Source organism: Carya illinoinensis, chromosome 6 (assembly GCF_018687715.1).
Source record: "Carya illinoinensis cultivar Pawnee chromosome 6, C.illinoinensisPawnee_v1, whole genome shotgun sequence".
NCBI classification, from domain to species: Eukaryota; Viridiplantae; Streptophyta; class Magnoliopsida; order Fagales; family Juglandaceae; genus Carya; species Carya illinoinensis.
Window position 1 is genome coordinate 34,986,945 of NC_056757.1, and position 26,948 is coordinate 35,013,892.

Sequence of the window (26,948 nt, forward strand, 5' to 3'; positions counted from 1 at the left end):
TTCTTTTTTGTTAGCATGATAAAGCAAAGAATGTTAAAAGTTTTCCTTAAAGATGTTCGATGTATGGGAGGACCTAAGCCATGAGAATAGAGAAATAATAGAGAAATATATGTTTCATTTCGTTTCGTCTCCGAGTATTTTTTTTTTTTCTTTCGGTCTCTGAGGTTGGACAAGAATTGGCTGACTTCTAGAGGAGAGAGGCCCCCACTCCCCCACACACACGGTGACCAGACCGAAGAGCCAAAAAAAAAAAAGAAAAACCATTACATTCAATACCTATTTACAAAGAACCGATGTTAATGTAAGCCCAAGAAACCTAAACAACAGCTGTAATAATCAAAACAGACAACAGTGTCAGCAATAAATCCAACAAATACAAACAGAACTGCAGAAAGTCAATAAGGGCAAGCTCTACCTTTTTGCCCCGTCCCTCTATACGATTTCTACTTCAACGATTATTTTCTCATTATACAACCCCTACATGATATATCATTCTATATCAATTTTCTTGCTCACGGTGGTTTCGTGTTGTTATATTTCTCCAAAAGGACTCGGAAATTGAGATTTCAAATACTGTGCAGTTTGTTTTCTCTCGTTTTGCTGGAAATTTGGGGGGGTTCTTGGATCGGTAAGGGAAATTCTAAGTTACCCAATTGCTGATTTTGTTTGTTTTTTTGGTTCTCGGACAGTCATGAGGAGTTTTGGATTGTGGGGTTGTTTGGATGATCATAATTCTTGTTTTGATGTTGCAGGTTGCGATTTTCCCGGGAAAGTTGTGGTTTTTTCTGAGGTGGGGTTTTGGTGTCGGGAATTGGCAGGAGAGATATATGTTGGTTGGAAGAAGAAGGAGCTGAGGTGGCGCTGAATTATATGGATAGTTTGTGTTGCTTCGGTTCTGTGTCTCAGGTATGGATATCTGCATCTTTTCAATTTGCTGTGCCGTGCATTATATGTCAATATTCTTGTATTTGTAGATGTTCTTGCTGTTTTGGGATTTAGACTCGGAAAAGGCATTTGATCTATCTTGTTATATAACGATCTAGTAATAGATTTGGCTATTCTACATAAGTTTAACGGAAATGTACCGTTTGTTAATAGCTGGGCAAGGCGAATTTACACTCTCAAGTTTAGTGAGGGTTACAGTAGCGTGCACGAATTTTCATAAATAAGAATGAAAAGTGTTTTAAAACAAAATCTCAATCCCCCGCACACGCCGTTGATAGTATTAGAAAAATAAGGGAAAGAGAAGAAAGTTGCTTAAAGAGATGCTATAGTAAACTAAGGAAACGAATTTTGAGATTTTTTGTTTGTTGTTACTTGTACTTTTAATGAATGAATAAGCAAATATTGAAAAACCTTTCAACATTTGTGGTAAAAGGCTGTATCTAGGAGTCTTTGAAAACGGTGTGAGAATCATATTTCAAAAGCATACTATATCATCTTTCACATTTTCAGATACTAAATAAAGAAGCTGTTTTTTGAGTTTATACCAAGCAAGTTTTTATTTTCAACGAATTACTCATGCCATGTTTGTGTTTTGTGGCTTCCTATCTTCATTTGAATCTTGGTTCATAGATAATCTTTTTGTGTGTATTTGATTGGTAGATTTTTTAGAATACAGATGCTGATTCTGAGAATGGGTTAATCTGGTTGACACCCATGGATTTACAAGTTTTATCATGCCGAAAAAGTGCAAATTCCTGCTGAACATGAAATTTTTTAGATGGATTTATTGTATTGGGTTAAGTTTCAGAGTTCAATTCACTAAATAAGATTTTTACTCATTCTTAGATATGCATTTTCAGTTTTTGAAATTCATTTTGTTTCTTTTCCTATAAGAATTACGCATGAGTTATTTATTGTTGAAATTTTTCTTGTCTTTAGGTTGGTGGACGTTCTTCATGTGGCTCTGGCAAGGGTAAGAGCCATCAGAGCCCCGTCAAGTATGGCTTTAGCCTAGTCAAGGGGAAAGCAAATCATCCCATGGAGGATTACCATGTTGCAAAGTTTGTTCACTTACAAGGACACGAACTTGGACTTTTTGCTATATATGATGGCCATTTGGGAGATAGCGTACCTGCATATCTACAAAAGCATCTGTTTTCCAATATCTTAAAGGATGTGAGTATTGGATCTAAAATGAAGCCTTAATGTTTGGATCCTTATCTTAAGGGGCTCAAGAGAAAATTATCCTCTGAATGTTGCCTTAAAGGCAATTACTCCTCCTGTAAGAACAGGACAAAGGATGAGTTCATGTGTTCAAAATCACACATGTAACTTATCACTTATGAAAACAATTATTTTATTCTGGTCATAACAACCGCAGTAATTATGATTTCTCCACATAGATTCCATTTTACATGTCTTTGTCAGGAGAAAAAGGAGATTAATATTAAAAATGGCTCTAAAAAAATCAGAATCATCCCAATCTTTCAACATAAGAAGGATTAAAATTTCTAGTGAGAGCCCTGTGTCCTTTTACACACACTGATATGAGAAGGGTACTTACATTATGTTTTATAATCAATTCCAGGAGGAGTTTTGGACTGATATCAACAGGTCTGTTACTAAAGCCTATGAGAGAACAGACCAAGCAATTCTCTCTCACAATCCTGACTTGGGGCGAGGTGGATCCACTGCAGTCACCGCAATTCTAATAAATGGTCAGAAGTTATGTGTAGCAAATGTTGGAGATTCACGAGCGGTTCTTTCAAGGAGGGGGCAGGCAATACAGATGACCACCGATCATGAGCCCAACACTGAGCGAGGCAGCATTGAGAACAAAGGCGGCTTTGTCTCAAATATGCCAGGTTTTTTTACACATCTTTATGATGTGAGTATGTTTTGGTAGAGGGGGTTATGGGTGTGTGGTCACTTGTATGTGTAAGAGGAATGGTGGGACTGACGATCATTTGTTACTTCATTGCTTGGTTGGAATCGAGTTATGGCCTTCATTTTTGTGGTATTTGGGGTGTGATGGTTTATTTCTGACTCATTACTTGCTTTGCTTCAACATTATCGAAGGAAACCTAGTTCATACAGGAACAATGTCTGGTTCTGTCTGCTACCTGTTATCATCATATTCTTGATTGTGATTTGTGGAGGGGGTGGGGTATTTCATATAACATCATGTATACCAAAGTTATTCTTTCTGATATTGGATGAAAAAAACTATCTTGGGCAAAAATAAAATTGGTCACTTTTGTTAGGTTGAACTGTTTGAAGGGGTATCACTTGCCAGATTGGCTATATATCAGATATGTTACGGTGCAGGTTTCACAAATCATATAGTCCATGTGCCAAACCACACTTTCTAACCAATGGGGTCTAACTCAACCAATAATCAGATAGAGAGAGGTTAAAATAGTTGCTTGAGGAAGCATAGAGGACCTGTGCCTTTGGAATAGTTTGTAGCTCAAGTGAGGAAGATTGGTTAAATTACTGTATAGGCAAGTAATTTCTCACGTGAGAGTCTAGAATAGGAAGACCCTAATTATATGATGTACCAAAGGCTGCACATGTTAAACCCCCGATATTGGTGCTTGTTTTGACTACATCAAGTCTCTTCCTCATCTTATTTTTTGTATTGAAAGGTTACGGTATATTAGCAGGCCTGGAGCGTTTTCTTCCCCTGTGAGACTGTTGCTCTTCTCCTTTTGTCAATTTCTCTTTCAACTGTTCTCTTAATTTTATTTTATTTTTTAATTGGCACCGGGTGTCCAAGAAACAATGTACTGATTAATCCCGGGGGTGCACAGACCCTCGGTAAAGAGTTTCCCACAAATGCACCTCGGGTAATTCAAAGAGAAAATTCCCCAATCCGATGAACCCTAGAGATTGTTTGCACCCAAAGGGATTTGAACCTTATACCTTGGGGAGCATACCGCCAAGCCCAATGCCGTTATCACTTGAGCCAAACCTTAGGGGTTAACTGTTCTCTTACTTTTATGCAGTTTCCTTGTGTACAAATCTATTTGTTGCCCGTGAATTCAATCTGAATGTGAAACGATTTCTGTGTCATACATATTACAATGATCCTAGGTTTTTGTCATAATAACTAAATGCATGTTGCTCGCTTATTAGGGGATGTTGCAAGAGTAAACGGCCAGCTAGCAGTTTCTCGAGCTTTTGGGGACAAGAACCTCAAATCACATTTGCGATCTGATCCAGATATACAAAATGCTAATATTGACTCAGATACTGATCTTCTCATACTTGCGAGTGACGGTTTATGGAAGGTGATCCACCTCTCTCTCTCCCTCTCTCTCTACTATACTGCATTGATCTTTATTGACTGTTTTCAATCAATCTAGGTCATGGCTAATCAAGAGGCAGTTGATATTGCAAAGAAGATCAAGAATCCACAGAAGGCAGCCAAGCACCTAGCTGCTGAGGCATTGAAAAGAGACAGTAAGGATGACATCTCCTGCATTGTAGTCCGTTTCAAAGGGTAATGCATAATCAAAAAATTAGTGCCCGGTTTCAGAATTTGTATGTCAAAGGTTTCCAAGCATGGATGCAGTTCCATAGGCTGACACCAATTCAGAAATCTCAACAAACCCTGCATATTTTCGAAATTCACTTTTCAAAAAATAGGTTATTTATCCCCTCCCCCTTCCCCATCCCTCCATCCCCCTACCCTCTGTAAATTTCTTGCATTTAGGTGGTGTGCTTTGATATTGCTTCATTTCTTCATGTGTAGATTAATATTTAATACCGTTTATTTTTCTATGTAAGTTGCTTTGTGACTTCAAAGCAGAGTGTGGAGACTGCCATAATATATACAGAACAAAGTACATGGGTTGTATTCAATTGTTACAGTGGATACAAGAATGCAACTCCCCCTAGGATTTGCTCATTAGTTATATATACCGTTATTAGCGAGTACTTAGTATTCATATTAAACTTATTGTTGATATCATTAAGGGTAAGGATAGCCTTAAGAGGATACCGATTGTACTGAAGCTCAAAAGAAACTCCAATTATCCACATATGGATCTTCTTTTTCCTCAAATATGCCATGTGCAAACTCTATTATGTGAAAAAAGAGGTATATCATTTCCAAGTCTCCTCTCCAATTTTGTCGAATTCCATATCTTCATTTTAAAGGTGGGGTTATGCCAATCAAGCCACAGAGGCACTCCTCTCCAATTTTGGTGAAAGGAGTTAGACTAATTTTTTAATTATTAAAACTATTGGACTAAAAATAAAGAGAAAAAAATTTAAAAATGAGAGGAAAAAAATGAAATTACACTTTGCATCCACTAGTTATTTGGAAAAGGATAAACACAAAATAAAACTGTTTTTTTTTTTTTAAATTTTAAAATATAATTATAAAATATATTATAAAAACGTGAATGAATACTAGGGAAGAAAGACTTGTCGTCGAAGTCGTAAAATAATTGCGTTTAGATTTAAATATTTGTCGTTCGGCCAGCCCCGACCGCCCACAAAACTCAAAAGACTTCACATTCTCGGAGTCACCACGCGTCTCTCTCTTCTCTTCCAGTTTCTACGGTCTAGAAAGACGTTCCTTTGCCTTCAGACTAACACCATAATCTCTCCCCTCCCGACCGTTCCTCCTCGAGTTTAATTACGGTCTGCATACAGAGAAAAAGATTAGATAAGAAGATCGCATGGGCATGATGGAAGGTTCTCCCACCACCATATCTCCCCTGCTCCTCCGAAACCTATTAACCTCCATATTTATCCACGCTGACAAGTCCCTTCTAAGCTTATCCCAGAAATATAAACCTCTCCAAGTTATTCGCTATACTCTATTCTCTTCCTTTCTTTTCCTTTTACGTATGCTTCCATCTTTATTTCCTTCTCTCAATCCTTTTAATCTCGAAGACCCTTTTCATAAACCCACGAAAAAAACCGATAACTACGTGCCCGCTTCTGGTGCCGGAGATTCCGGTATCGCTCGAGCACTTTCGCAGCTTTTGTCCCTCGTTAATGAAATCCCGGTCAGCTCTAGGAAGTATGAAGTTGTTCGGTCTTTAGCGGAGAGGCTCATTGACGAGAACAACGGGGACGGTGTCGAGGCTTTGCGGGAGGTCAACCGTAAGGCTATTTCTTCTGCTTTTGCTAGGACTCTTGGACAGCTCGAAGCCGCCTTGGTGGACGAAGGGCAGGAGCGGGCCGGTAGCGATGGCGGTTCGATGTCGGGACGGGTTGAGCACAGGGTGAGCCGCGTTTTAAGGGCGGTTCGTGTTCTTGGGAATGTGGTGAGAAGCCGAGCTGGAAGGTCGACGGAGGAGATGGGCGGGTCGGATACTTCGGCCGAGAAGCTGGCGGCTGAGCTGCTATGGTTGGCTCAGAAGTTGGCAGCTTGTGGGTGCGCGGAAGAAGCTGTTCGGAGATGGGCAAGTGCGCCCAATTTGGCTTGGCTGGCTCTATGGGCTGAGCCGCGGCTGCAGGGTTCCCTCGTCAAGATATCAGGTACCCTTCTCTCATACGATTCCTACAATTTGTCGTAGTAAATGCAAAGTGAGACTTCCAATGCAATCTGTGGGCCAATGGGCCAATTGGTATTGACCGTTCGGTGCAATTTGAACCGTAGGAAATGACATAATTAATTATATGAAGCAAGTATATGCTATATATAATGTTCATAAGCTGCTATTATTTATAATATGTCAATTTTAATAAGAATTATGGGCAATAAAAAAAATAATGATATTGGTAAAATTTTTTTTTTATAACTTTTATATAATTATGTTTTAAAATGAGAATATTTGTATAAAATGATTTTATTTTTATTAGTTTTTTTATTATAAAAATGTCCATCATTCAGAACATGGTTAAAAAAAAAAAAAGATTGTAAAGAAGGGTGGCATGTGTATCATTTTCAATAATAAAAAAAAATATCTAAATTGAACAGTCCCATTTCTTGAAAGAAAAGGTTGTTATTTTCCACCTAAATTGTATTGGTGAAGTAATACTATTATTACCTATAAAAAAAAAAAAAAAAAAACTATTATGTTGGCTCATATGTAGAGAATATACTTCTGGGATGGAATATTTGGTTCAATGTCTCATTGTTGCACTGTTTTTTTGGTTTTTGTGTCACGCAAACGCTTGATGTTTGATTGGTAATTGTCGTCATCTAATTCCTAATTAGATGCCACCATATGTTGGAATTTGTCTTAAAAAATTCTACTTCATCATCCTTACATTAAACACTTATTTTTATTTTATATATATTTTGCTTTTAGCAATTACATGGTATATGGATAATTAGTAGAACTTAATTAGTTTAGCAGAAAAAAAAAAATAAAACTGATATCAAAGCATTTCTTAGAAAAATGTTTTTTTAGAAAGAGAACAGAACCTCAATTGTATTGAATGGCCTCACTTATAGTGGAGGAAAATTATGATTACAGTTGGATACATGGGGTTACATATAAGTCTAAAATCCAAGAACTAGGTATCAAAATGAAATGTATTAAAACACACAATTAAAAGAAAAACACTAGCCATAATACACCGAACCAGAAAAGAGCATGCTTAATAGATAAACTAGCAATCAAAAGAAGACAAAATGGTAACATAATTGTTATCGATGTCATATGACTTGTAAACTTGCTTAGTCCATCCGAATAGCTCCCCTAATGGCTTTTGGAAGATTGTCTCTCGCATTGAATAATAGATATGTATCTCTAGTGCCCAATTTAGCTAATCTGTCTGTTACATGGTTCGTTTCCTGAAACGAATGGTAAAGACGTATCACCATGGAATGAGCCATCTCTATAGCATCTGTCCAATATCTTTGACTCCGCCAAGGAACTTGCCCACCTTTCTCCCACCAGTTAACCACTAGCTTATAATCCATTTCCACCTCAATTTGCTTAATATTCATTTTCACACATAAACTAAGACCATCAGCTAGGGCTCTTATCTCAGCAAGATTGTTAGAACTAATGCCATAAAACCGGACAAAGGAGAAAATCATATGACCATTCTCATCCCAAAGAATCCCTCCACCTCCACTTCGACCAGGATTACCAAGGATGCTGCCATCCACATTAAGTTTCACACATCCCTAAGCCGGGCGCATCCACTTCAAGATCTGCATTGTCTTTGTCTGGACGTGCATATTCTTTAACCCAAGTTGTTGTAAGGTCACCCCATCAGAGTGTTTGGTGAATGGTTTATTCATTTTAGTGTTCATGAGTTGATCTAAGAAATTCTTGATCTTGTAGCACACTTGTTCTCTAGTTTGACCAACCCACTCCATTCTAGCTTTACATTTGTATAGCCACAAAAACCAGCTTATTTATGAAGGAAGAATGCCAATCACAATGTTGATTTGCGAAACCGCCTGAGCCTTTGAAAAAATCTATTTATTATCCATTTTCTTATCATTTCATGATGTGACATTAGATGATAGGTTCACAAGTGAAATATAATAAATAGCCTCCAATCATCTAATGCAACATTATGGGATGATGAGATGATAATGAGAGTTGGGATGATGAATAGCATTACTCTATCTTATAGCCCTCACTAGACTATTCAACAGTACTTTTATGATCAGGACCCTAGTGTTGTCATAAAGCTTGGAAAACAATGCACCATCATCGGGCAACTAAGCATTATCCTTCTAATAATTAGTTGGGACTGTGAGTACTTCAACTACTTTGAATAGAGTAGCTAGTTGACAGCCATCTTTACTGGACTTTCTCGGCAGATTATTATTAGAAATTTGAAAATTCTGCTAGAAAACGTTGCATGCAAGTCAATTTAATGCGGATCGTTAAAAAAAATATTAAAAAAACTGGCATGTTTGTAATTTTGTATATTGATATATGAGAAGTGCTACATCTATAAAATAAAAAAAAATAAAAAAATAAAAAAATCGACATAAGTAAAACTACAAATTGGCATGTTCTTATATTATACATTATATCTATTTTATAATAATAGTAACTTTACAATATAACATATCACATAAAATTATATCAGTTTGTGAATTTACTTTTAGTAAAATGCTAAATGAACCCATGGCTATACCCCCTCAATCTTACAACTCATGCATTTTATTTTATTTTTTTTGCTTAATAATTAAGAAAGTGACAATTAGTGAAGTTATGTATTTTTTTTTCCTTAATGATCAAATATGTTAAGAAATCTTTTAAGAGAAAATGCAGAAAAAAAAAAAAACAAAAAACAAAAAATTTTGTGCTAGCCGGATCCTTACTTTTATAAGATTTTTTGTGGCTAAAACATTTCTCTTTTACTCCCTTAATTCGGTCTCAATCTTTCTTGCCGAGTCAGTAGATGCATTCCAGCTGGTTTGAGTCGAATATTATCATTGTCAACCAACTCAAAAGCTGAAAACAGATCGATGCTGGTTCTTCTAAAAGATTTATTCCATTTTCTTGACAAAGTCGTCGTTTATGATGATAAATAGTTTGGCCATATAATTTTGACAAACGAGAACTACTTATTTTGAGGTGATAGATATCAATTAAACTTGTTTTTATCTCTTTTGTATTATAATTAGTTTTAATGTTTTGGGATAGAACGACTTCTCGTGATCCAATAATATTAGTGTTACGTCTGATCTCTTCAGCATCCTTCCTTATATCTTTCTATCAAATAACCAAGATATTTACTTGGCTGCAGCATTCTTGTTCCAGCAAGTCAAAGATCTGGGAGTGGACGAGACTGAAGAAGTCAAGAAAGAGCAGCAAAGGCAGACAAAGATGATGATGCTGATGTCGTGGCTACCACTGCTATGTAGAGCAAGCAATGGCACGGATGTCCCTGTTCTGAGCATCCGCGAAAGAGCAGAACTGGAGATTGTATTGGAGGAGACCATAGAGCTTTTGGAGCAGCAGGAGCAGGAGCAGGTTTTCTCTTTGTGGCTCCACCACTTCACGCATTGCCCCTCCTCGGACTGGCCAAACCTCCATGCCTCCTATACTCGTTGGTGCAATGCTTCTCGAAAGCTCCTTGTCCTCCAATGAAAGTAACGGCGCCATAAAGTAAAACGCCCCATACACATTATATTGTTAATTTGCCTAGTATTTTTTATTTTTATTTTTTATTTTTTATTTTAATTTCTGGTAATTAAATTGAGCAGGACTATGTTATTACTAGGCTGTTTATATCTTCGATCTACCAGATGATCAGGAATATGTATTTATATATACATATATATATATATATATATATATTTAATGTCCTACAGTGAACAGTCTGCAATATATATGTTAATACGTAGAAAGCTAGCCTTTGATGATCAGGAATAGTTACAGAATGAAAATCAAAATCTGATGATGATTTTGAGTACAGTTCCCACTAGACCCAATAATTCCAAATTAAAAAAATATAATACATTTGTATTCGTGGAAAAATGGTGTTTCTTTACCCATTTTCAAAGCCAATTAATAGATTCCATTCATTACTCTTCAATATTGGGGTGTTGCAAAAAATGCGGCGTCTCACAATATTATGTTAATTACAAGTTGCTGTGTATCAACGTTAAAGGTGAGATCAGACTTCAGAGTTTTATGATCTTTATGTTAATTTCGTCGTGAATCCAGCCGGCCGTGGCTTGGCTGATTTGATCATCTAAAACGGAGAAATCAGAAATGGCCTTGCACATGAATTCATGCACAAATTAAAGGTGAGATCAGATCAGAGTGTGAGAGAAGAACGGTCATGAAAATGGGAAGCATAGATATATAGCAGCTGGACAAAATCTTCCTTAATTTCAAGGCTATAACATGAGAAAAAGTGCTCAAGGGTAAAAACTATATATTGCAAGCAGGCCATCCTTATCTTATCAGCGCCTGAGTTTCAAGCTGGGACCATTCAAAAGCAAATTAATGAGCCTTATACCCAAGTGCATGGCCGTCTACTGGACACGCACGCACATATATATATATATATATTGGGAAATATAACGACGAGTCAAGGATCGTATTTATTAGAACAAAATCAAGTTGCATATTTAAGATTTATTGAAGAACCATAACAAATATTACATGTATGGAGTGCAGGCCAGGAAGTATTCCACACCAGGTAGAGTAGTAATTAATTATAAACGGCTTATTTTGATTATTTAGATGATATTCCTCATTCTGCACACGTACAAAAACTGGCAAAAGGTACAGCTATAATTCCTTAACTGTGTTTAATTTGACGGTTGCAATGTCGAAGGCAAACTCCCATGCATGTATGATCTACTGCAAAAACTTCTTTAAGGAAACCTCGAATTTCTGAGACGATGATAGCTGAGGATCCTGCACTCCATGCAATCAGGCCAATATGCATTAAGAAACACGTCTGGCAGTGCATGTGTGTGCATTTGATCTATATCATGTATATAAAAGGTGTAATCGCCATGCGAATATTAATGATGCAGTACCATAAATTTCAAATATACACACACACGGGGGAACGGCCCAGGTGCGTTAGCCCTGGGGTGTACGTGACATAATGGTTTAAAAACAAAAAAATGTGAAAAAGTTAGTAACTCGTTTGTCTTGGAAAAAAAAAAATACAAAGTTTAAAGAAAAGTAAAAAGTCAAGATAAAAAAAATCTAAACTTCAATAAAATATTAGATATAGGTTGTCTATTTACTCTCTATATAATAAAATATTATTAATTTAATAATTTTTTCAATTTTATTTGTTATCACATTTTATAGTTCTACTAATTAAAATATTAATAATAATTATATTCTAGTCAAATTAATCATATTAAATATTAATATCAATAATAATTATATTCTAATTAAATTAATAGTTAATATTATATATTGATTGTTTTAAGTATTTTATTAGTTAAATTTACTTAAAGTTGAATTTTACAATGAGAATGCTCTAAAACGTTTCTGTACTATAGAGTAAATTCATTCTAATTTTTTATTTAAAAAAATTGAAACAAAAAAAAAGGAAAATGAGTACATTGTCAGAATAAAGAAGATATGAAAAAAAGACGTCAATTCATGTGCACCGTAGGACTATTAAAGGTCTTTTGGTAAAACATGATCATTCATTAAATTTTACAAGAGAGCTACATATCAAATGGTCAAAGATCTTAAAAGCCTTTTAGTAAAATAGGACTTAACGAACTTAAGAGAAAAGTAAGAAAAGTTAACGGAAAAAAATAAAGGTTACTATTTACAGTTAAATAGTCACTTATTATAATATAATAGATATAGGTTGGTGATTTAATTCTTAATTTGTTTTTTTTTTTTAATTCTTATAACTATATATTATTAATATTATATATACTGAGAACGAATTCATTGGGATCATCTAACCCTATTTTTCTTTCCTCTTTTCCTTCTTTTTCTTTCTCCTATAATTACTTTTTTGGAGCGAGCCTCCGATCCGTCACTGGGTTGTTAATTACTTCCACTCAATATTTGGTCGTAACATGTAGTACTTTCTAAATAAAAATTGAAAATCTGACTATTATTGATCCAGAATAGGAAATAGAAACATCCCCAAGAATAACAGGAGATCTACACAAATTAAAAAGGAGGGGGTGGGGGGTATATCATGTGACCATAATTAAGAGGGATGATCAACTAACCTCTAATTTTTTGCGATGAAAAATTCTCTGTAAGAACCTCGAATTGAGGATCACGCTTTTATTATTAACTTGTTGAATAAAGTCGTGCATTTTGTTGAGGAGAACTTCGTATGTTATTTCATAATCCTTCTCAACCATTTGGAGCAAAATAGAGGTCATTGCACCATTCATTTCCTTTTTGGAGAAAGCCTGCATATGCAGCATGGTAATATATATATATATATATATATATATATATATATATATATATATCTATATAAGTGGTTAAATAATTAAGCTCCGTCACGGCAGAACTAACGAAATAATTCCATTAACTCGATCTTGCTGGAAAGTAATGAGGATAAATTCTTGAGCAAAGAAATTGATCTCTTACATTGGTATCGGATGTCATCTGATCATCTCCACAAGCACTCAGACAAATTGCCAATCCACCGCTTGTATTACTTTTGTGATCTGCTAAATCTGATGGAGGTCTGTTGTTTTTCCAGTCCTTCCTGCAACAAGTCTATTACTTTTAAAATATTATTTCTTCGAATTCTATATATTATTTCCAAATATCCGCGTTATATATTTAATCACTAATTAATTAAATAATCCATGTTTCTAGGGTAGGCCTAGTACTGCATGTGGAATCTCAAATGAAAAAAATAAGTAAAAATTCATCCCAAAAACGGTATCCTAGTCGAGTACTACATAAATCCTTGAAAAATAAATCATTCATAATAAGTGAATGTATATATATATACACACACACACACACGTAAGATCAGTTTTAGAATATAAATCGCGCGCATATATACTCACCTCTGTAGGTCGTATATGTAGTCTAGATCAAGAACGGTTCCACTATGACAAGCATCGACAATTGCATGAAGTGTGACACCCTCCTTGAGCGGCCGAACTATGGTGGAATGTATCTCGTTATCAAGGATCATCCCCTCTTGCATAAAGTCAACCGGACAGATGGTTTCATCAAACCCATCGAGCTCTTCGTTTGTGAAATCAGGTTGTCGTAAGCCATGTCCAGAGTAGTAGAATACCAGTAAATCTCCAGACTCTGAACCATCCACAAGCCATTTTAAAGAGTCTTCTATATTCTTCTTAGTTGGAGTAAAATCACTTCCTTCATCTTCTTCTGCAAAATTACAATTGTTTTATTAATATAGTCAATTTTCACCAAGTGACGAGTACTTATGCGTTCTGTGTATATATGGTTTTAGAAAGAATAAAATTAAATTATTAGGATCATGAGACAGGATGAAGATCATATATATAAAATACCTGTGAGGATGCGAATACACTCCCGAGGAAAACCGAAGTGTTGAATCAACAAAATTTTCATGTTTCTCACATCATTAATAGTTCCGCTGAGGCTGTATGTCTTATTCCGGTGAGTAACCCCACAAAGAAGTGCTCGCTTCGGCCTTGATCCGCGGGGTGCCTCTGCAGAAGAAACTGAAGGAGATGGCTTAATATCAAGCGAAGAAGGATAACTTTGGTTGGCTGCAGTACTTGTATCATTACTGCTTGATTTCTGCTTATTCTTCTGTATGAAATGCCATCCTAGGCAGCTGCAGCCACTTGACGATGTGCTTATTCTTGTAACGGCATTAATGCATTCTCTGCAACGAATACTACTACTTCCCGAGTGCTTGGGCAATAAATACTGTTTATTGCACCTACTGCATGTGACTGTTCTTTCCATTTGGTGTGCACTATTTCCGGGCCGGAATGCAATATATAACTATGTACATGAAGGATTCCGAAGCTGATGAGCTATATATATGTGTGTGTATATATAGATCGAGAGCCTTCGTTGAATTTGCTGGTAAAATACATGGAGAAGAGCTGATCTGTACGTGGCAGTAGTGGTCGATCATGGAGTAGTCAATTTTTGCCCTTAATTTGGCTTATTATATTAAAATTTCTTTTTTGGGGGCATATAATTTTAACACATTATAATCGGCCTACTGCAGATTCTATGCTTTTGTAAAATTAATGTCGATTATCTGCATGTATGGCACCCTTCAAAACACCAGAACACCGATCGAAGACTAATTTGCCCATTTAAAAGACTAGCTAGCTATTTATTTGCATGCAAGCTCAAATTGCAAGGTGTGAACAAAATTAAGTAGGAGAAGTGGAATATTAGTGCTGAGTATTTCATCCACAAACGAAGCTATATGATACGTACCCACCAGCTTGCAGTCATGATCTCCACGGCCGAGACATAATCAATGAATCATGCATATAGGAGCCGCGAGTTCTGGGTCGATCTTGATCTCCTTTTCTTTTTCGTTTTCTTTCTTCAAGGAAAAAAAAAAAAAATCAGTTAATGAAATGTGATGATCTTATGATCTTATGGCTTGTGGAAAATCAATAAAGCCAAAGGTGCAATATTCCTAAACGACCAATTAAACACTAGCAATATGCATGTCGTCGTGGCTTCTTTTTCTCTTTTCCCTTTATTCTCTCCATTTTAGAAAGCAAGAACTTGATGCCTAACCGTCCTTTATTTATTCAGTACTGGTCTCCTTTCGATCTGATTCTTCTTCGATCACGCGGTATTTAAATTTGGTAGAACCAAAAGCCTCACAAAAATTACCACAATATATATATATATATATATATATATATATGGTACTGCGCATGAGCTCTTGTCTCCTCTCATTCTTTTTCTTTCCCCTTTTTTTTTTCCTTTTCTTTTTGTAGAGTTACATGGCTTTCATTGTTGCCAACCTGCCTCCACCATTGTCGGTACATGGAACAGAAATCTGCAAAAACTCCCAGTTTCTTTCAATGTGAGCTTTGGCTTATGCAGCGCAGATGGGACTCCTTTGATCTGCAGCCTGCAAAGCAGTGAAACGCGGCCGTTTAAATAAAACACATGACATCCCACGTCACCAACTCTGCGCCGGTTGCACACTACCGCCTGTAAATAGAGTTTTTCTTTCTTTAATTTTTTCAGAAAAAAGTTCGATTCCTTATTAAAATGTGAGGTCGTAATTATGATCTTATAATGGCATATTGTGAAAAATCAATAACGCCAAAGGTGCAATTAATATTCCAGCTTAACGACCAATTTATTAAGCCCCGTTTAGTTATAAAATATAGCTGAGATCAATTCAGTTCAGTCTAATTTTAAATTGAATCTAATATTCAAATACTTAATTTTCAAATTATCAAACTTATCTCAACTCAAAATTTCTTTACACGTGAGACCCATAATCTTTTTTAACTCAATTCATCTTTATACGTGGAACTCACAATATTTTTCAATTTCTCATAAATAGTACGAAATTCATCTTAAAATTTAAATATATCTAAACTCATTTTAGATAAATGCTCTTTTTTAAGAAGGGTACAGTACTTAATCCAAATGCACGTGCCTTAATGAAACCAGCAATATTGGATTGTCCATCATATATATATATTAGGTAAATTAATTTGTCACTTTTTACCTTTAATTAATTTGTCTATTCCACTTAAAATTTAATCCCACATTAGCTTGTACATGAATATCTATATATCTATTTATAATAATAAAATAATATTTATTTTTATTTTATTTTATTTTATCTAACTAATTGCAAGAGGTGATGATCAAAAAGCTGCTTAGCTAGTTATGAGCTAACAACAAACTAAACAACCAGGCAACACCTAATTGCAAAATAATTAATAAAGAGGCTAGCTGAGTCCAAATAATTAGAAGGGAAAAAAATAACATAGAAATTAGAAAGATTTTATCGTTCGGTACGAGTGCATAAATATTACAAACCAAAAAAAAAAAAAAAAAAGGCAAATTAGGCAAATCCAAATCCAATCATGACTTAAATTCACAGTACTTTTGCATGCCTACAGTACCACCGCAACTATATATGCTTCCACGCTCGTTCCGGTACTGAAGGCAAATACAGTACTCCCTACAGCAAGAATTCCTGTGAGGAAACGTCGAACTTACGAGACGATGATAGCACAGGTACCTGCAATCCATGCATTCCAAATACATCAAGAAACACAGCAGCCTGTAGAATATATATATATATATATATATATTAAATGATAAACGTACGATGATTCTTTTGTATAAGTGTTTTACAATATTTCTCTTTCAAATGGATGCCGGTACGTAGCTAGTTAAATGAAATTGTAATTTTTTTTTTTTTTGCAAAATAATTCTTTAATTTAGATGTAAAATTGTAAATATTTTAATGAAGTGACACAATTATATTGGTAATTTGTTATAAAATGAGTTGTAAAAGAGTTATAAGTGCATGATGATCATTACATATCCATACACACACACACATATATAAATAATGGTTGGTGATTCGAGTGTTTGGTATGTTAAATTTTGAAATATTATTTCTATAGCAATATTTATATTTTAAAGAAAATCCATTCATCAATGACTATTAGGGATGAAATTTTTTTCGTTCCAAAAAGAAAATTGATTCGAACACTAGTACTTTTGAATGGAAATAATAAATTTGGTCTCAAAAAATATTTTTTAGGACGACAACAAACCTTTTAAGACAAACTTTTTGAAACGAAAAAATTTATTCTCAAAAAATTTTTAGGAACAAAATCGAAATCTTTTGAGACAAAATGTTTTGTTCCTATAAAGTAAATTTTCTGTACGAAGTGAAAGTATATAAACTGATCAGCATGAATTAATGATTCATGTGATCATCCAATTATTTGTTTTTCTCTCTCTTACTTATAATATATAACTACTTGAACTCATGAGCCTCCGACGTTTCAGGGTCGTAAAATAGTTTAGTTCCAGTAGTACTACTACTACTAAATATTTTGGTCCCAATAAAATATAATTATTAATTAAGAAATTGAAAATCTAATATTTACTATTATTCTCGACAAAAATTATTAGGAGGTGGGGTGTAATTTCGTGACCATATTAATTAATTTTTAATATAAGAGGGATCAGTACGCAGCCTAACCTCTATTTTTCTGCTTTCCAAATGAGCACGTCGGACGTTGGACATCGTTTGCAGGGGTGGATCTCCTCTTTCAATATTCCTTTCTCTATGTAGCTCTTGAAATTGATCGAGTATATGTTTGTATGTCACGTTTTTTTTAACCATTTTGGTCAAATTAACGGTCATTGTTCCCAATATCTCGTTTCCGCCGGAGTTAGCCTGCATATATATTATATAAAACATATATATATATATATATAATTATTGGTAATAATATATATTATATAAATGGATTAATATTGAAGGAAGAAATTCTCTTACGTACATTGGATTCGGCAGTTTCCCGATTATTTGTAGCACTCAGACAAATTGCCAATCCTCCGCCTGCATCTTTCTGATCTGCTTTTGATAGATCAGGTTTGTAATTGTCTTTTGTACCTTTCTCTGCTTTTGATGGAGTTTCGTAATTGTCGTCCCAATCCTTCCTGCAATTATATTGTCTCAAGTGAAAACTTAACGTCATTAATTAATTTATATATATATAGAGAGAGAGAGAGAGAGAGAGAGAGAGAGAGAGAGAGAGAGAGAGAGAGAGAGAGAGAGAGAGAGAGAGAGAGAGAGAGAGAGAGAGAGAGAATCTGAAGTTTAGAATTACCAGCATATAAATATATATATATATATATATATATATATATATAATATCAAGAGAATTAATACACTGTAAGAAAATGTTTCCTATTTGCAAGGAATTAGAAAATCCACAAATCTTCAGAAAAATTAAAATGCAGCGCGCAATATATATTGTAATATCCTCTTAAAATAGTTAATAACAACAATATACTTTAATAAACATTTGTTGATTAATAATAATAATAATATGATTTAATAATCACATGTAGCAAAAGTTTAAACTGATGAGAAGAACAAAATTTAATTATGTAAATTATATTCTTAACGTACATTCAGCTCCCTAGCTCACATATAGATTATTAGACTTCTCAATATATAAGTACTGAACCCAACATGTGGAATATTTAGCAAATAAGTTGAAGTGTATAGCCAAGATTTAGATTTTAGAACCTAAATCTTATGCAATCTTTTTGTTAATCCTAAAGGTTTAAATTGATAAGAAGATATGTGTTTAATTATATAAATTATATCCCTAACGTCAAAACATATATAAAAGGAAGATTTTTAGACACCAAAACCAAAAGTCCACATTTAATTTTAGAAGCAACATATGTCAAGAGAATTATACAAAACAACATATATATACATATATATATATATATAACATATATACGTACCTTTCTTGGTCGTATGTGTACTTTAAGTCAAGAATTCTTCCACTAAAACAAGAATCCACAATTGCATAAAGTGTGACACCCTCCTTGAGAGGCCGTACAATGGTTGAATTTATGTAGCAATTTGGGATCAAATCGTTTCCCGTACAAACCAAATAGACATGATCATGATCAGTACTTTGAGTAGACCCATTATTGAGCGTGTCCTTGTTTTTGGGACAACAGCAAAGATCAATACTTTGAGTAGACCCAATATTGAGGATGTTCGTGTTTTCGGAATCAGGACGACAGCAATGCCCGGAGAAGAAGAACACCAATTTGTCTCCAGACTTTGAATCCTTCACAAGCCATTCTAAGGAGTCTATTATATTCTTCTTCGTTGGAGTAGAGTCTATTATATTCTTCTTCGTTGGAGTAGACTTATTTCCTTTGATCTCTTGATCATCTTCTGCATCATTATTAATGTATTATAATCTTTTAATTATTATGATCACTCAAATGCATGCGTATAGAATAAATCCAAGGCAAGGAATATCATAAATTTCTTTTTCCCGGCGATCGATATTAAAACAATAAAATTAACCCAAACTTCAAATAAAGATCAGTCTAATCTTGCACGAAACTGATTTAGATTGTACGTACGGACTAAGATTTTCTCACTTTATTTTCTAGCAGCTTAATTCTCGGGAGTATCCTCCCTTTTTTTAAAAGAAGAAGAAGAAGAAGAAAGTGGTTCCGGAATCTAACTAGATCCGCCTGCATGTCGGAAGCATCATTGATTAATACTATGTCTAGGTTGTGGATCTATGTTGAAGTGAAAGCTAGCCCTGTAGTCATCTTTTGACGTCGCCAAGACTACTATCATATATTAATTTATATATGTTTTTGACAGAAAATGTTGCTTTCCCATGCATTCATGTAATTTCTCTTGACGACAAATGAAGCTAGATCCAGCAGCTTGTAACATGAAATTATCAAAAAATCATTTTTTTAGGTTTTAAATATTAAGATCACGAGAGACCGGAGAACAGTTAATTACCTATGAGGACGCGAATACACTCATCATTATTAGGATAACCGAACTGCTTCTTAATCAACATTTCTTTTATTCGATTCACATCATTGACAGATCCTCGGAGGTGATTCTCCGGGTCAGCTTTGTTAGTAACCCCACAAAGAAGTGCTCGCTTCCTTCCGGCGGCCCGTGCCTCTGCAGGAGATGGCGGCTTAGTATCTTGCGAAGAAGAATCAGGACTTGGGCTGGTTGCACGGGTAGCACCAGTACTAGTACTGCTGCTAATTGATTGCTGCTTATTCAGTACCTGATCATCCCTGAGGGAGATAGAGATAAGTAAGAGATCATGGGAGAATCTAATGAACAAAGCTAACCACAACTTTGCCAAAAAAAAAAACCCAAAGTTAATACGTACCTTGCAGGCATCTCCATCCGATCCTCCGAGCTAGACAGATGGTAAAGGCAACAGCTAGACGTTCTCTCTACTCCGTTCTTTCCACGAAAATTTCCGCAGCAAAACGCGATGTTATAATCTTAGTTATGGCTTGTGAAAAACCAATAAAGCCTAAGGTGCAATATTCCTTAACCACTAATTAAACACGTCGATCGCTCTTTTTTCCTTTATGATCCCTTTATTATTCTCTCCCTTTTTACAAAGCTGCATGCAAGAGCTTGATGCCCTAATATTAACACATGGGTTTTATTTCAGTGGCTGGTCAAAAAGGATTACCAGCTTAGCTGCCTTTTGCTTTATTGCATGTGGTCTTCTCGATTCTTCCTCGCTTATTGGCTAACCAAAAGCCTCTCAAAAAATAGTTCAAAAATTTATTGTGAAAATTCTTTGAATCTTGGATGGTTTTTTGTCCTTAATTTGCCATATTTAAGATTTTACTGACGATACAGTACACCTTAATTTCTACACATTTCATTAGATGATTTCTACTATTAAGCATCACCCTTTAAAAGAGAGAGAGAGAGAGAGAGAGAGAGAGAGAGAGAGAGAGAGAGAGAGAGAGAGAGAGAGAGAGAGAGAGAGAGAGAGAGAGAGAGAGAGAGAGAGAGAGATGCAACATGGGGACTTCTCCACAAATCAATCATCTTAATACTACTATCGACCAAGCATGCTTAGCTATAGATCAATTTTGACGGAACCCGAAGCATTAGTACTAGCATAATCGCATGCACCTCATGATGAAGTATCACCTTTTGTTTTGTAGAATCCATATGCATGTATATATATGACTAGCTTTAACCTCTTGAATGATCGAGTTCCTAGATACAGTGCGATACTTTAATCGATAAAACAGTGGAGGAATATTAGATCCCTTCTTATGTGATGCATGCATGTCACTGAACATGTAATTATGACATACATGACCTCCCTTCGCTTGGAAGAAAATGAAACTTTAAGGGTCGTTTAACCTATAATATTCGAAAGAAAATCAGAGAGTTGCACCCATCAATCAGTAGTGGGTGGAAAAGTTTCACGATTCCCAGAACTTGCTTTCCCACAACTTTAACTAACATGCACGTACACTAGCAAATGCAAAGCTGGCTGTCCAAATATATAATTCAATCAAATGCGAGGCTATGTTAACATTTGCAATGGGCACCGTTTAAGGAATTTGAAACATTTGCAATGGACACTCAGAACTTTCGGCAAATTTGTTTGATCTAGTAGTACTGATGCATGTAGCCATGCACTAACTATACATACCCTTATTTGCCCATGCATATGGCAACGAATTAATTACTTAGAACTATTTAATTTTGTCCCTTGAAATTGTGCACTCGAGTTTTGGTTTTGAGTAATCTGGGAGATGCATGGAATTTGCAGAACGTACATCTTTATACTTGTTGGGGTTACTGAGAATCAAATCCTTCGATGACATTCAAGAAGACTAGCCTTGTACGTAGCATCACGGGCATCTCCTAGCTGTAGCTGGCCATCATGAGCTTTTTGCTTACAAATGCTTGTGTTTTTCCCCTTAATTAGAAAGCAATATATTTCATCTTTTAGCAAAGTAAAGGAAAGACAAGTGCAACATCAGCTATATATATGAAGTACTCTGACCTTCAGTACGTCCTCTTCTTCATCAAACCTACGACAAAAGAGGTAACGGCCAGCAACCAGGCCGAAACCATACAGATCACATAACCCAACGTCCCAGAAGTCCTAATATTGCCTAGCTTGTTGCTGTAGCTAATATTTTAATCAGAGGGCCAATATAGGCATTATCTTTCTGATCATCCACCATTCTGCTGCCAAAAAATTGAATAAAAAATACAGCATTAATGAGCATCAACAACAAGCGTGTTTGTAGTTCTACCACAAAAAGATTACTGATCATCATAATATTATAAACACTGATAAGCTTTGGAAGAAAAAGAATTAGAAAAAACTTCCTTTTGTTATAAATTCCGGGGGGTCCTCTACCATTTTATCACTGAATACACATTGACTACAAGTCCACACGTTCTGCAATTTCTTCAAAAGAGAAGCTTGAGGTTCATCAGTGTCAGAACTGATAATTAACATTTCAAATTAGAGAACTTTTCTGCGCATATTGGCTTGAGGTATATTTATTTAATAGAAAGTGCGCTCTTATAGTTTTAGTAGGAGTTTAAAGTAACTCTAGCCAGCTGGCTACAGGAGACAGCCGTATGAAAGCATTGCACATGCATGGGCATATTTTATACGAAGGACATTTTTTTCTTTTTCCACTTTATTCTCTCCTTTTTTTTCAAAGCAAGAATCTGATGCCCTAACCCTTTATTCAGTGGTACTCTCCTCTGATTCTTCTTCACGTGCAGGGTGAACCAAAAGTCTCACAAAATTTACCAAAAACTATTGCACTGAAAATTATTTTGGTTTTAGATTTTTATTTTCTGTCTCTTTGGTATTATATATTAATTCAAGATTTTACCGTCTAGCATCCCCTTTATTTTTAAAAAGTGATCAGATAGATACAACATGGGAAATTCACAAGAAATCACATTATTATAATATAATACAAATAATAAAATTTACATTTTTCTATTAATTTAAACTTTTGGGACAAGTGATCATAATTAAGTTTTCGTAGGAAATAGTCATTTTGGTTGCAAATTTTGGTCACAAAAATCTATTTTTCTTATAGTGATTTCACATAGTATGAGAGCATAGGTCATGAGTTCAAATTCTAACTCTCTACTCTACCCATTTAATTAAATATTCCACATGTTAAGTTTATTCATTAAGGGAGAGACTAGCCTACACATAAGAAAGTGTTACAATATAATACAAATAATAAAATCTAATTCTTTCTATCAGTTTAAACTCTGGTAATTTCAAACACATTCTAGGACTACAACTCTAGAAAAATATGCTAGCTTAACCTTTGAAATATTTAGATGGGATTCAAATGATCTAATGCATTAGTGTTATTATGATTGTCCCATTAAACATCATCTTGTATTTTGCAAAATCTATATGCGTACAATTATGTATATACCAGTTTAATTGAATTAAATTTTGTCATAATTAAGAATATTATATCGAAATATTCTTTTTATATTAACATAAAAATATTCCACACTAACCAATAATTATATACGGCTTATTTTGATTCTTTATATAGACATTCCTCATTCTTCACACAAAAACTTGGTGTAAAAGGTACAATTATTCCCACTGAATGCGCACTGTGACAAATTACAAGCGACATCTATGATCGATATTTTGATGAAAAGCTTGCAGTACCAGTCTGTACGTGGTTTGACGGAGCATGTTGCATATACTCCTCTTTTCTTTGGGTACCCAAATCTTAATGATCATGGCATATATACATGATTTACCGCAAAAATTTCCTCGAGGAAACCTGGAATTCCTGAGACGATGATAGCAGAGGTTCCTGCATGCACCCATCCAAGATTCCAAATGCATGAAGAAACACGCACTACAGCTGCTGGAATGAATATATAATATATATGAAAATTATGAATTCACAAATATTTAATCTTCTCTATTTCAAATATTTCATCTATTTGAAATAGATCATGAAAGTTATTTAAAATTGTGATTTTTTTTGTAAATGTAAAGTTGTAATATTTGTTTTTAATGAAGTGGCACAAGTATATATATTTGTTGGTTTTAAAATAAATTGTAAAAGAATATTGTAAATGTAAAATTGTTACTCTTATATAAAGATATGTTTATAGGGTGTAAGCCTCCGTTGCGGGGTCGATTGTTAGTTCCAGTACTCGATATTTTAGTCGTAACATACAATTTTCAAATAGAAACTGAAAATTCAACTATATTAATGATCAGCACAAGGAAATTGAAACATGCCCAAAAAAGATTTAGAAAATTGGGGGGATTTGTGACCATATATATATGTGTGCGTGTGTAAGAGATAGGGATGATGATGAGCTAATTATTACCTCTATTTTTCTGCGACGAAAAAGTCTCTGTAAGAACTTATTATTGATGAGGAATCTTTTATTGTTAAACTGTTGGATAAAGTCAAGCATTTTGTTGAGTAGAACTTCGTATGTTATTTCAGGATCCTTCTCAACCATTTGGATCAAAATAGCGGTCATGGCTCCACTCATTTCCTTCTTTCTGGACAAAGCCTGCACATGAGAGAGATATGTGTATATATATATATGTATGGTAATGGCAAATTAATTATGATTAGAAGGTTTATGCATGTCTAGTGACGTCGTAACAGATCTAGAGGAATAATAACATATATAAAAGCAGAACGACTAGCACGATTTCAAGAGAAAATTTCTGTAAAACATTTAATAAGATCAACCAATTCCATTTGCATGATATATATCGTACTTGTGATAGAAGATATCTTATAGAAGTAAATTCATAAATTGATATTATTTTATATATGTGATACGTTAAATCTAATTTACAATAAAAATAATTTTACAATCTAACGTAACACATCAAGTTAAATAAGTTTAGAGATTTATTTTTGCATATGAGATTCCGTTGTGGCTAAAGCATTTTCTCTTTGATTTTATCATACATGTTTGCATGATCAGTACAAGAGGTCCGAATATAAATTAGGTGAACAGAATGCAGGATTATTGAAGAAAGAAATCAATTCAATTACATTGGTATCGGAAGCCATCTGATCATCTCCACAAGCACTCAGACAAATTGCCAATCCTCCGCTTGTACCTTTTGCTGCTTTTGATGGAGGTTTGTTGTCTTTCCAAACCTTACTGCAACTCTCAAGTGAGAATTTAAGGTCATTAATTATATATATATATATATATATATATATATATAAATTTATATATTTGTATAGAGATCGAATTTAAAGTTTAGAATTACCAGCATATACATATAATATCAAGAGAATTAATACACAAAATAATAAATCACATACTCATGCACGTACGTACGTACTTTTGTGGGTCGTATGTGTACTCTAAATCAAGAACGGTTCCACTATGACAAGCATCCACAATTGCATGAAGCGTAACACCCTCCTTGAGCGGACGTACAATGGTGGAATTTATGTCTTTGTCGACGATCATACCTTGTTCTATAAAATCAACCGGACAGATAGTTTCATCAAACCCATCAAGCTCATCGTCTTCGAAATCAGGTTGTCGTAAGCCATGTCCAGAGAAGAAGAACACCAATGAGTCTCCAGACTCTGAACCATCCACAAGCCATTTTAAGGAGTCTTCTATATTCTTCTTCGTTGGAGTAGTAGTTAAATCATTTCCGTTCTCTTCTTCTGCATGCATGCATATAGATTGTATTATAATCTCTTGACCAAGAGTGTTTTGTGAGTTTCAACATTGAACGCTACTTTTTAAAAACATGGCCGATCAACAAGTTATCATTTAGCTAGGGAGACGAATAAGGTGACTTTTTTTCAAGCTAGCTACGTATAACCAGATCGAAGATTCAGGATCTTTTGTTTTTTGCTTCTGATCTGTCTAGCTAATACAAGGAATATCATCATCATTTCTGTTTTTCCCAGCGGTACTGGAACAAACCCAAACTTCATATATATAATTAATCTAATCCTACATGCACGAAAAACTAATCATGTAGATCCTACGAACTTAGATAATATTTTGTTATAAGCACTTCATCTTCTAAAAGCTTAATTGTCTGGAGGATCCTGTTTTGTTATATATATATATATATATGGTACTGTTTTTGTCGGTTCCAATCGAAATCTAACTATCGCTAGTCACATTTGGTGATACGAGACATTAATTCAAGTGGTTGATATAGAAGCCACTTGAAATGTAATGCATTACTATGTATATATGATCGGAGATATAGGATTTGGGAAGAAGACTAACTTGATTACTCTTTCTCAAATATTAATTAAGACCACGAAACTGCAGATTAAGAATGATAAAGTATTACCTGTGAGGACGCGAATACACTCCGCAGGATAACCAAAGCGCTGAATCAACATGTTTTTTATGCTTCTCACATCATTGATAGTTCCGTTGAGGCTGTAATTCTTGTTCCGGTAAGTGACTCCACATAGAAGTGCTCGCTTCCTTCCGGATATGGCCTCTGCAGACGTAAGTACTGCAGGAGATGGCTTAATATCTAGGGAAGAAGAATCGCCAGTCGTACTTGGGCTAAATGCAGTGTTACTACAAGAACTACTGCTTGATTGCTGCTTATTCTTCTGTACCTGATTATCTTTACCAGACTTTCTAGATGGGTTCTTTACTGACTCTATGAAATGATGTCCTAGGCCGGGGCCACTTGACGATCTGCTTATTCTTCTAACGGCATTGCATTCTGTGCAATGAATTGTTTCCGAGAGCTTTGGCATTCGATAAACTTTCTTGCACACAGTGCATGTAGCTGTTCCTTCCATTTGGTGTGTACTATTTCCGGGCCGGAATTCAATATATAACTATGTACATGAAGGACTCTGAAGCTGATGAACTCTATATATATATATATATATATATGTATGTAATATCTGTTGCAGATGCCGTGATCATAAAGTCAGTACTTTTTGCCCTTCGGCTTATAAAATTAGAATTGGGCACATTATAATGGGCTTATAATTACGGAGTACTGTATACTTTTGTATGATTAATGTCGATTATCCGGCATCCTTCAAGAATGCCAGAACATT

The 26,948-nt window shown here is 34.8% G+C and overlaps 5 protein-coding genes and 1 long non-coding RNA gene across 12 annotated transcripts; 2 read left to right on the top strand and 4 right to left on the bottom strand.

The window, feature by feature from the left end:
• Window positions 1–323: 323 nt before the first annotated feature.
• On the top strand, window positions 324–4,887 carry LOC122314165 (probable protein phosphatase 2C 9). Its single transcript, XM_043129579.1, has 6 exons — window positions 324–628; window positions 753–906; window positions 1,885–2,121; window positions 2,534–2,810; window positions 4,084–4,238; window positions 4,314–4,887. Exons 2-6 carry the CDS (start codon window positions 871–873, stop codon window positions 4,452–4,454), a joined length of 846 nt encoding a protein of 281 aa, XP_042985513.1. The 5' UTR covers window positions 324–628; window positions 753–870; the 3' UTR covers window positions 4,455–4,887.
• Window positions 4,888–5,438: 551 nt separating this feature from the next.
• LOC122314164 lies at window positions 5,439–10,209 on the top strand. The gene is made up of 2 exons (XM_043129578.1): window positions 5,439–6,444; window positions 9,634–10,209. The coding sequence occupies exons 1-2, from the start codon at window positions 5,637–5,639 to the stop codon at window positions 9,975–9,977; spliced, it is 1,152 nt and encodes a 383-aa protein (XP_042985512.1). The 5' UTR covers window positions 5,439–5,636; the 3' UTR covers window positions 9,978–10,209.
• A 697-nt stretch (window positions 10,210–10,906) lies between these two features.
• Window positions 10,907–14,912, bottom strand: LOC122314162 (metacaspase-1-like). 3 transcript variants are annotated; one of them, XM_043129571.1, is made up of 6 exons: window positions 14,754–14,912; window positions 13,841–14,412; window positions 13,364–13,694; window positions 12,933–13,053; window positions 12,560–12,748; window positions 10,907–11,258 (listed from the first exon to the last, which is right to left on the bottom strand). In XM_043129571.1, exons 2-6 carry the CDS (start codon window positions 14,262–14,264, stop codon window positions 11,199–11,201), a joined length of 1,125 nt encoding a protein of 374 aa, XP_042985505.1. In that variant the 5' UTR covers window positions 14,265–14,412; window positions 14,754–14,912; the 3' UTR covers window positions 10,907–11,198. The 3 variants fall into 3 exon arrangements, with proteins under 3 accessions (XP_042985505.1, XP_042985506.1, XP_042985504.1); XM_043129572.1 differs by having other exon boundaries at window positions 13,841–14,014; window positions 14,754–14,910; XM_043129570.1 differs by having other exon boundaries at window positions 13,841–14,303; window positions 14,754–14,883.
• A 1,349-nt stretch (window positions 14,913–16,261) lies between these two features.
• Window positions 16,262–20,721, bottom strand: LOC122314163 (metacaspase-3-like). 4 transcript variants are annotated; one of them, XM_043129577.1, is made up of 7 exons: window positions 20,234–20,721; window positions 19,843–20,135; window positions 19,202–19,248; window positions 18,807–19,171; window positions 17,825–17,984; window positions 17,521–17,718; window positions 16,262–16,542 (listed from the first exon to the last, which is right to left on the bottom strand). In XM_043129577.1, the coding sequence occupies exons 1-7, from the start codon at window positions 20,248–20,250 to the stop codon at window positions 16,483–16,485; spliced, it is 1,140 nt and encodes a 379-aa protein (XP_042985511.1). In that variant the 5' UTR covers window positions 20,251–20,721; the 3' UTR covers window positions 16,262–16,482. The 4 variants fall into 4 exon arrangements, with proteins under 4 accessions (XP_042985511.1, XP_042985509.1, XP_042985508.1 ...); XM_043129575.1 differs by having other exon boundaries at window positions 19,202–19,251; window positions 20,234–20,716; XM_043129574.1 differs by having other exon boundaries at window positions 18,807–19,248; window positions 20,234–20,718.
• A 661-nt stretch (window positions 20,722–21,382) lies between these two features.
• Window positions 21,383–22,460, bottom strand: LOC122314166. The gene is made up of 2 exons (XR_006243627.1): window positions 21,893–22,460; window positions 21,383–21,805 (listed from the first exon to the last, which is right to left on the bottom strand). It is a non-coding gene; the product is annotated as an uncharacterized LOC122314166 (long non-coding RNA).
• Window positions 22,461–23,315: 855 nt separating this feature from the next.
• Window positions 23,316–26,737, bottom strand: LOC122314009 (metacaspase-1-like). Of its 2 annotated transcripts, XM_043129375.1 has the most exons (5): window positions 26,213–26,737; window positions 25,229–25,565; window positions 24,930–25,041; window positions 24,241–24,432; window positions 23,316–23,711 (listed from the first exon to the last, which is right to left on the bottom strand). In XM_043129375.1, exons 1-5 carry the CDS (start codon window positions 26,679–26,681, stop codon window positions 23,652–23,654), a joined length of 1,170 nt encoding a protein of 389 aa, XP_042985309.1. In that variant the 5' UTR covers window positions 26,682–26,737; the 3' UTR covers window positions 23,316–23,651. The 2 variants fall into 2 exon arrangements, with proteins under 2 accessions (XP_042985309.1, XP_042985310.1); XM_043129376.1 differs by lacking the exon at window positions 24,241–24,432 and having other exon boundaries at window positions 26,213–26,736.
• Between the last annotated feature and the right edge of the window lie 211 nt (window positions 26,738–26,948).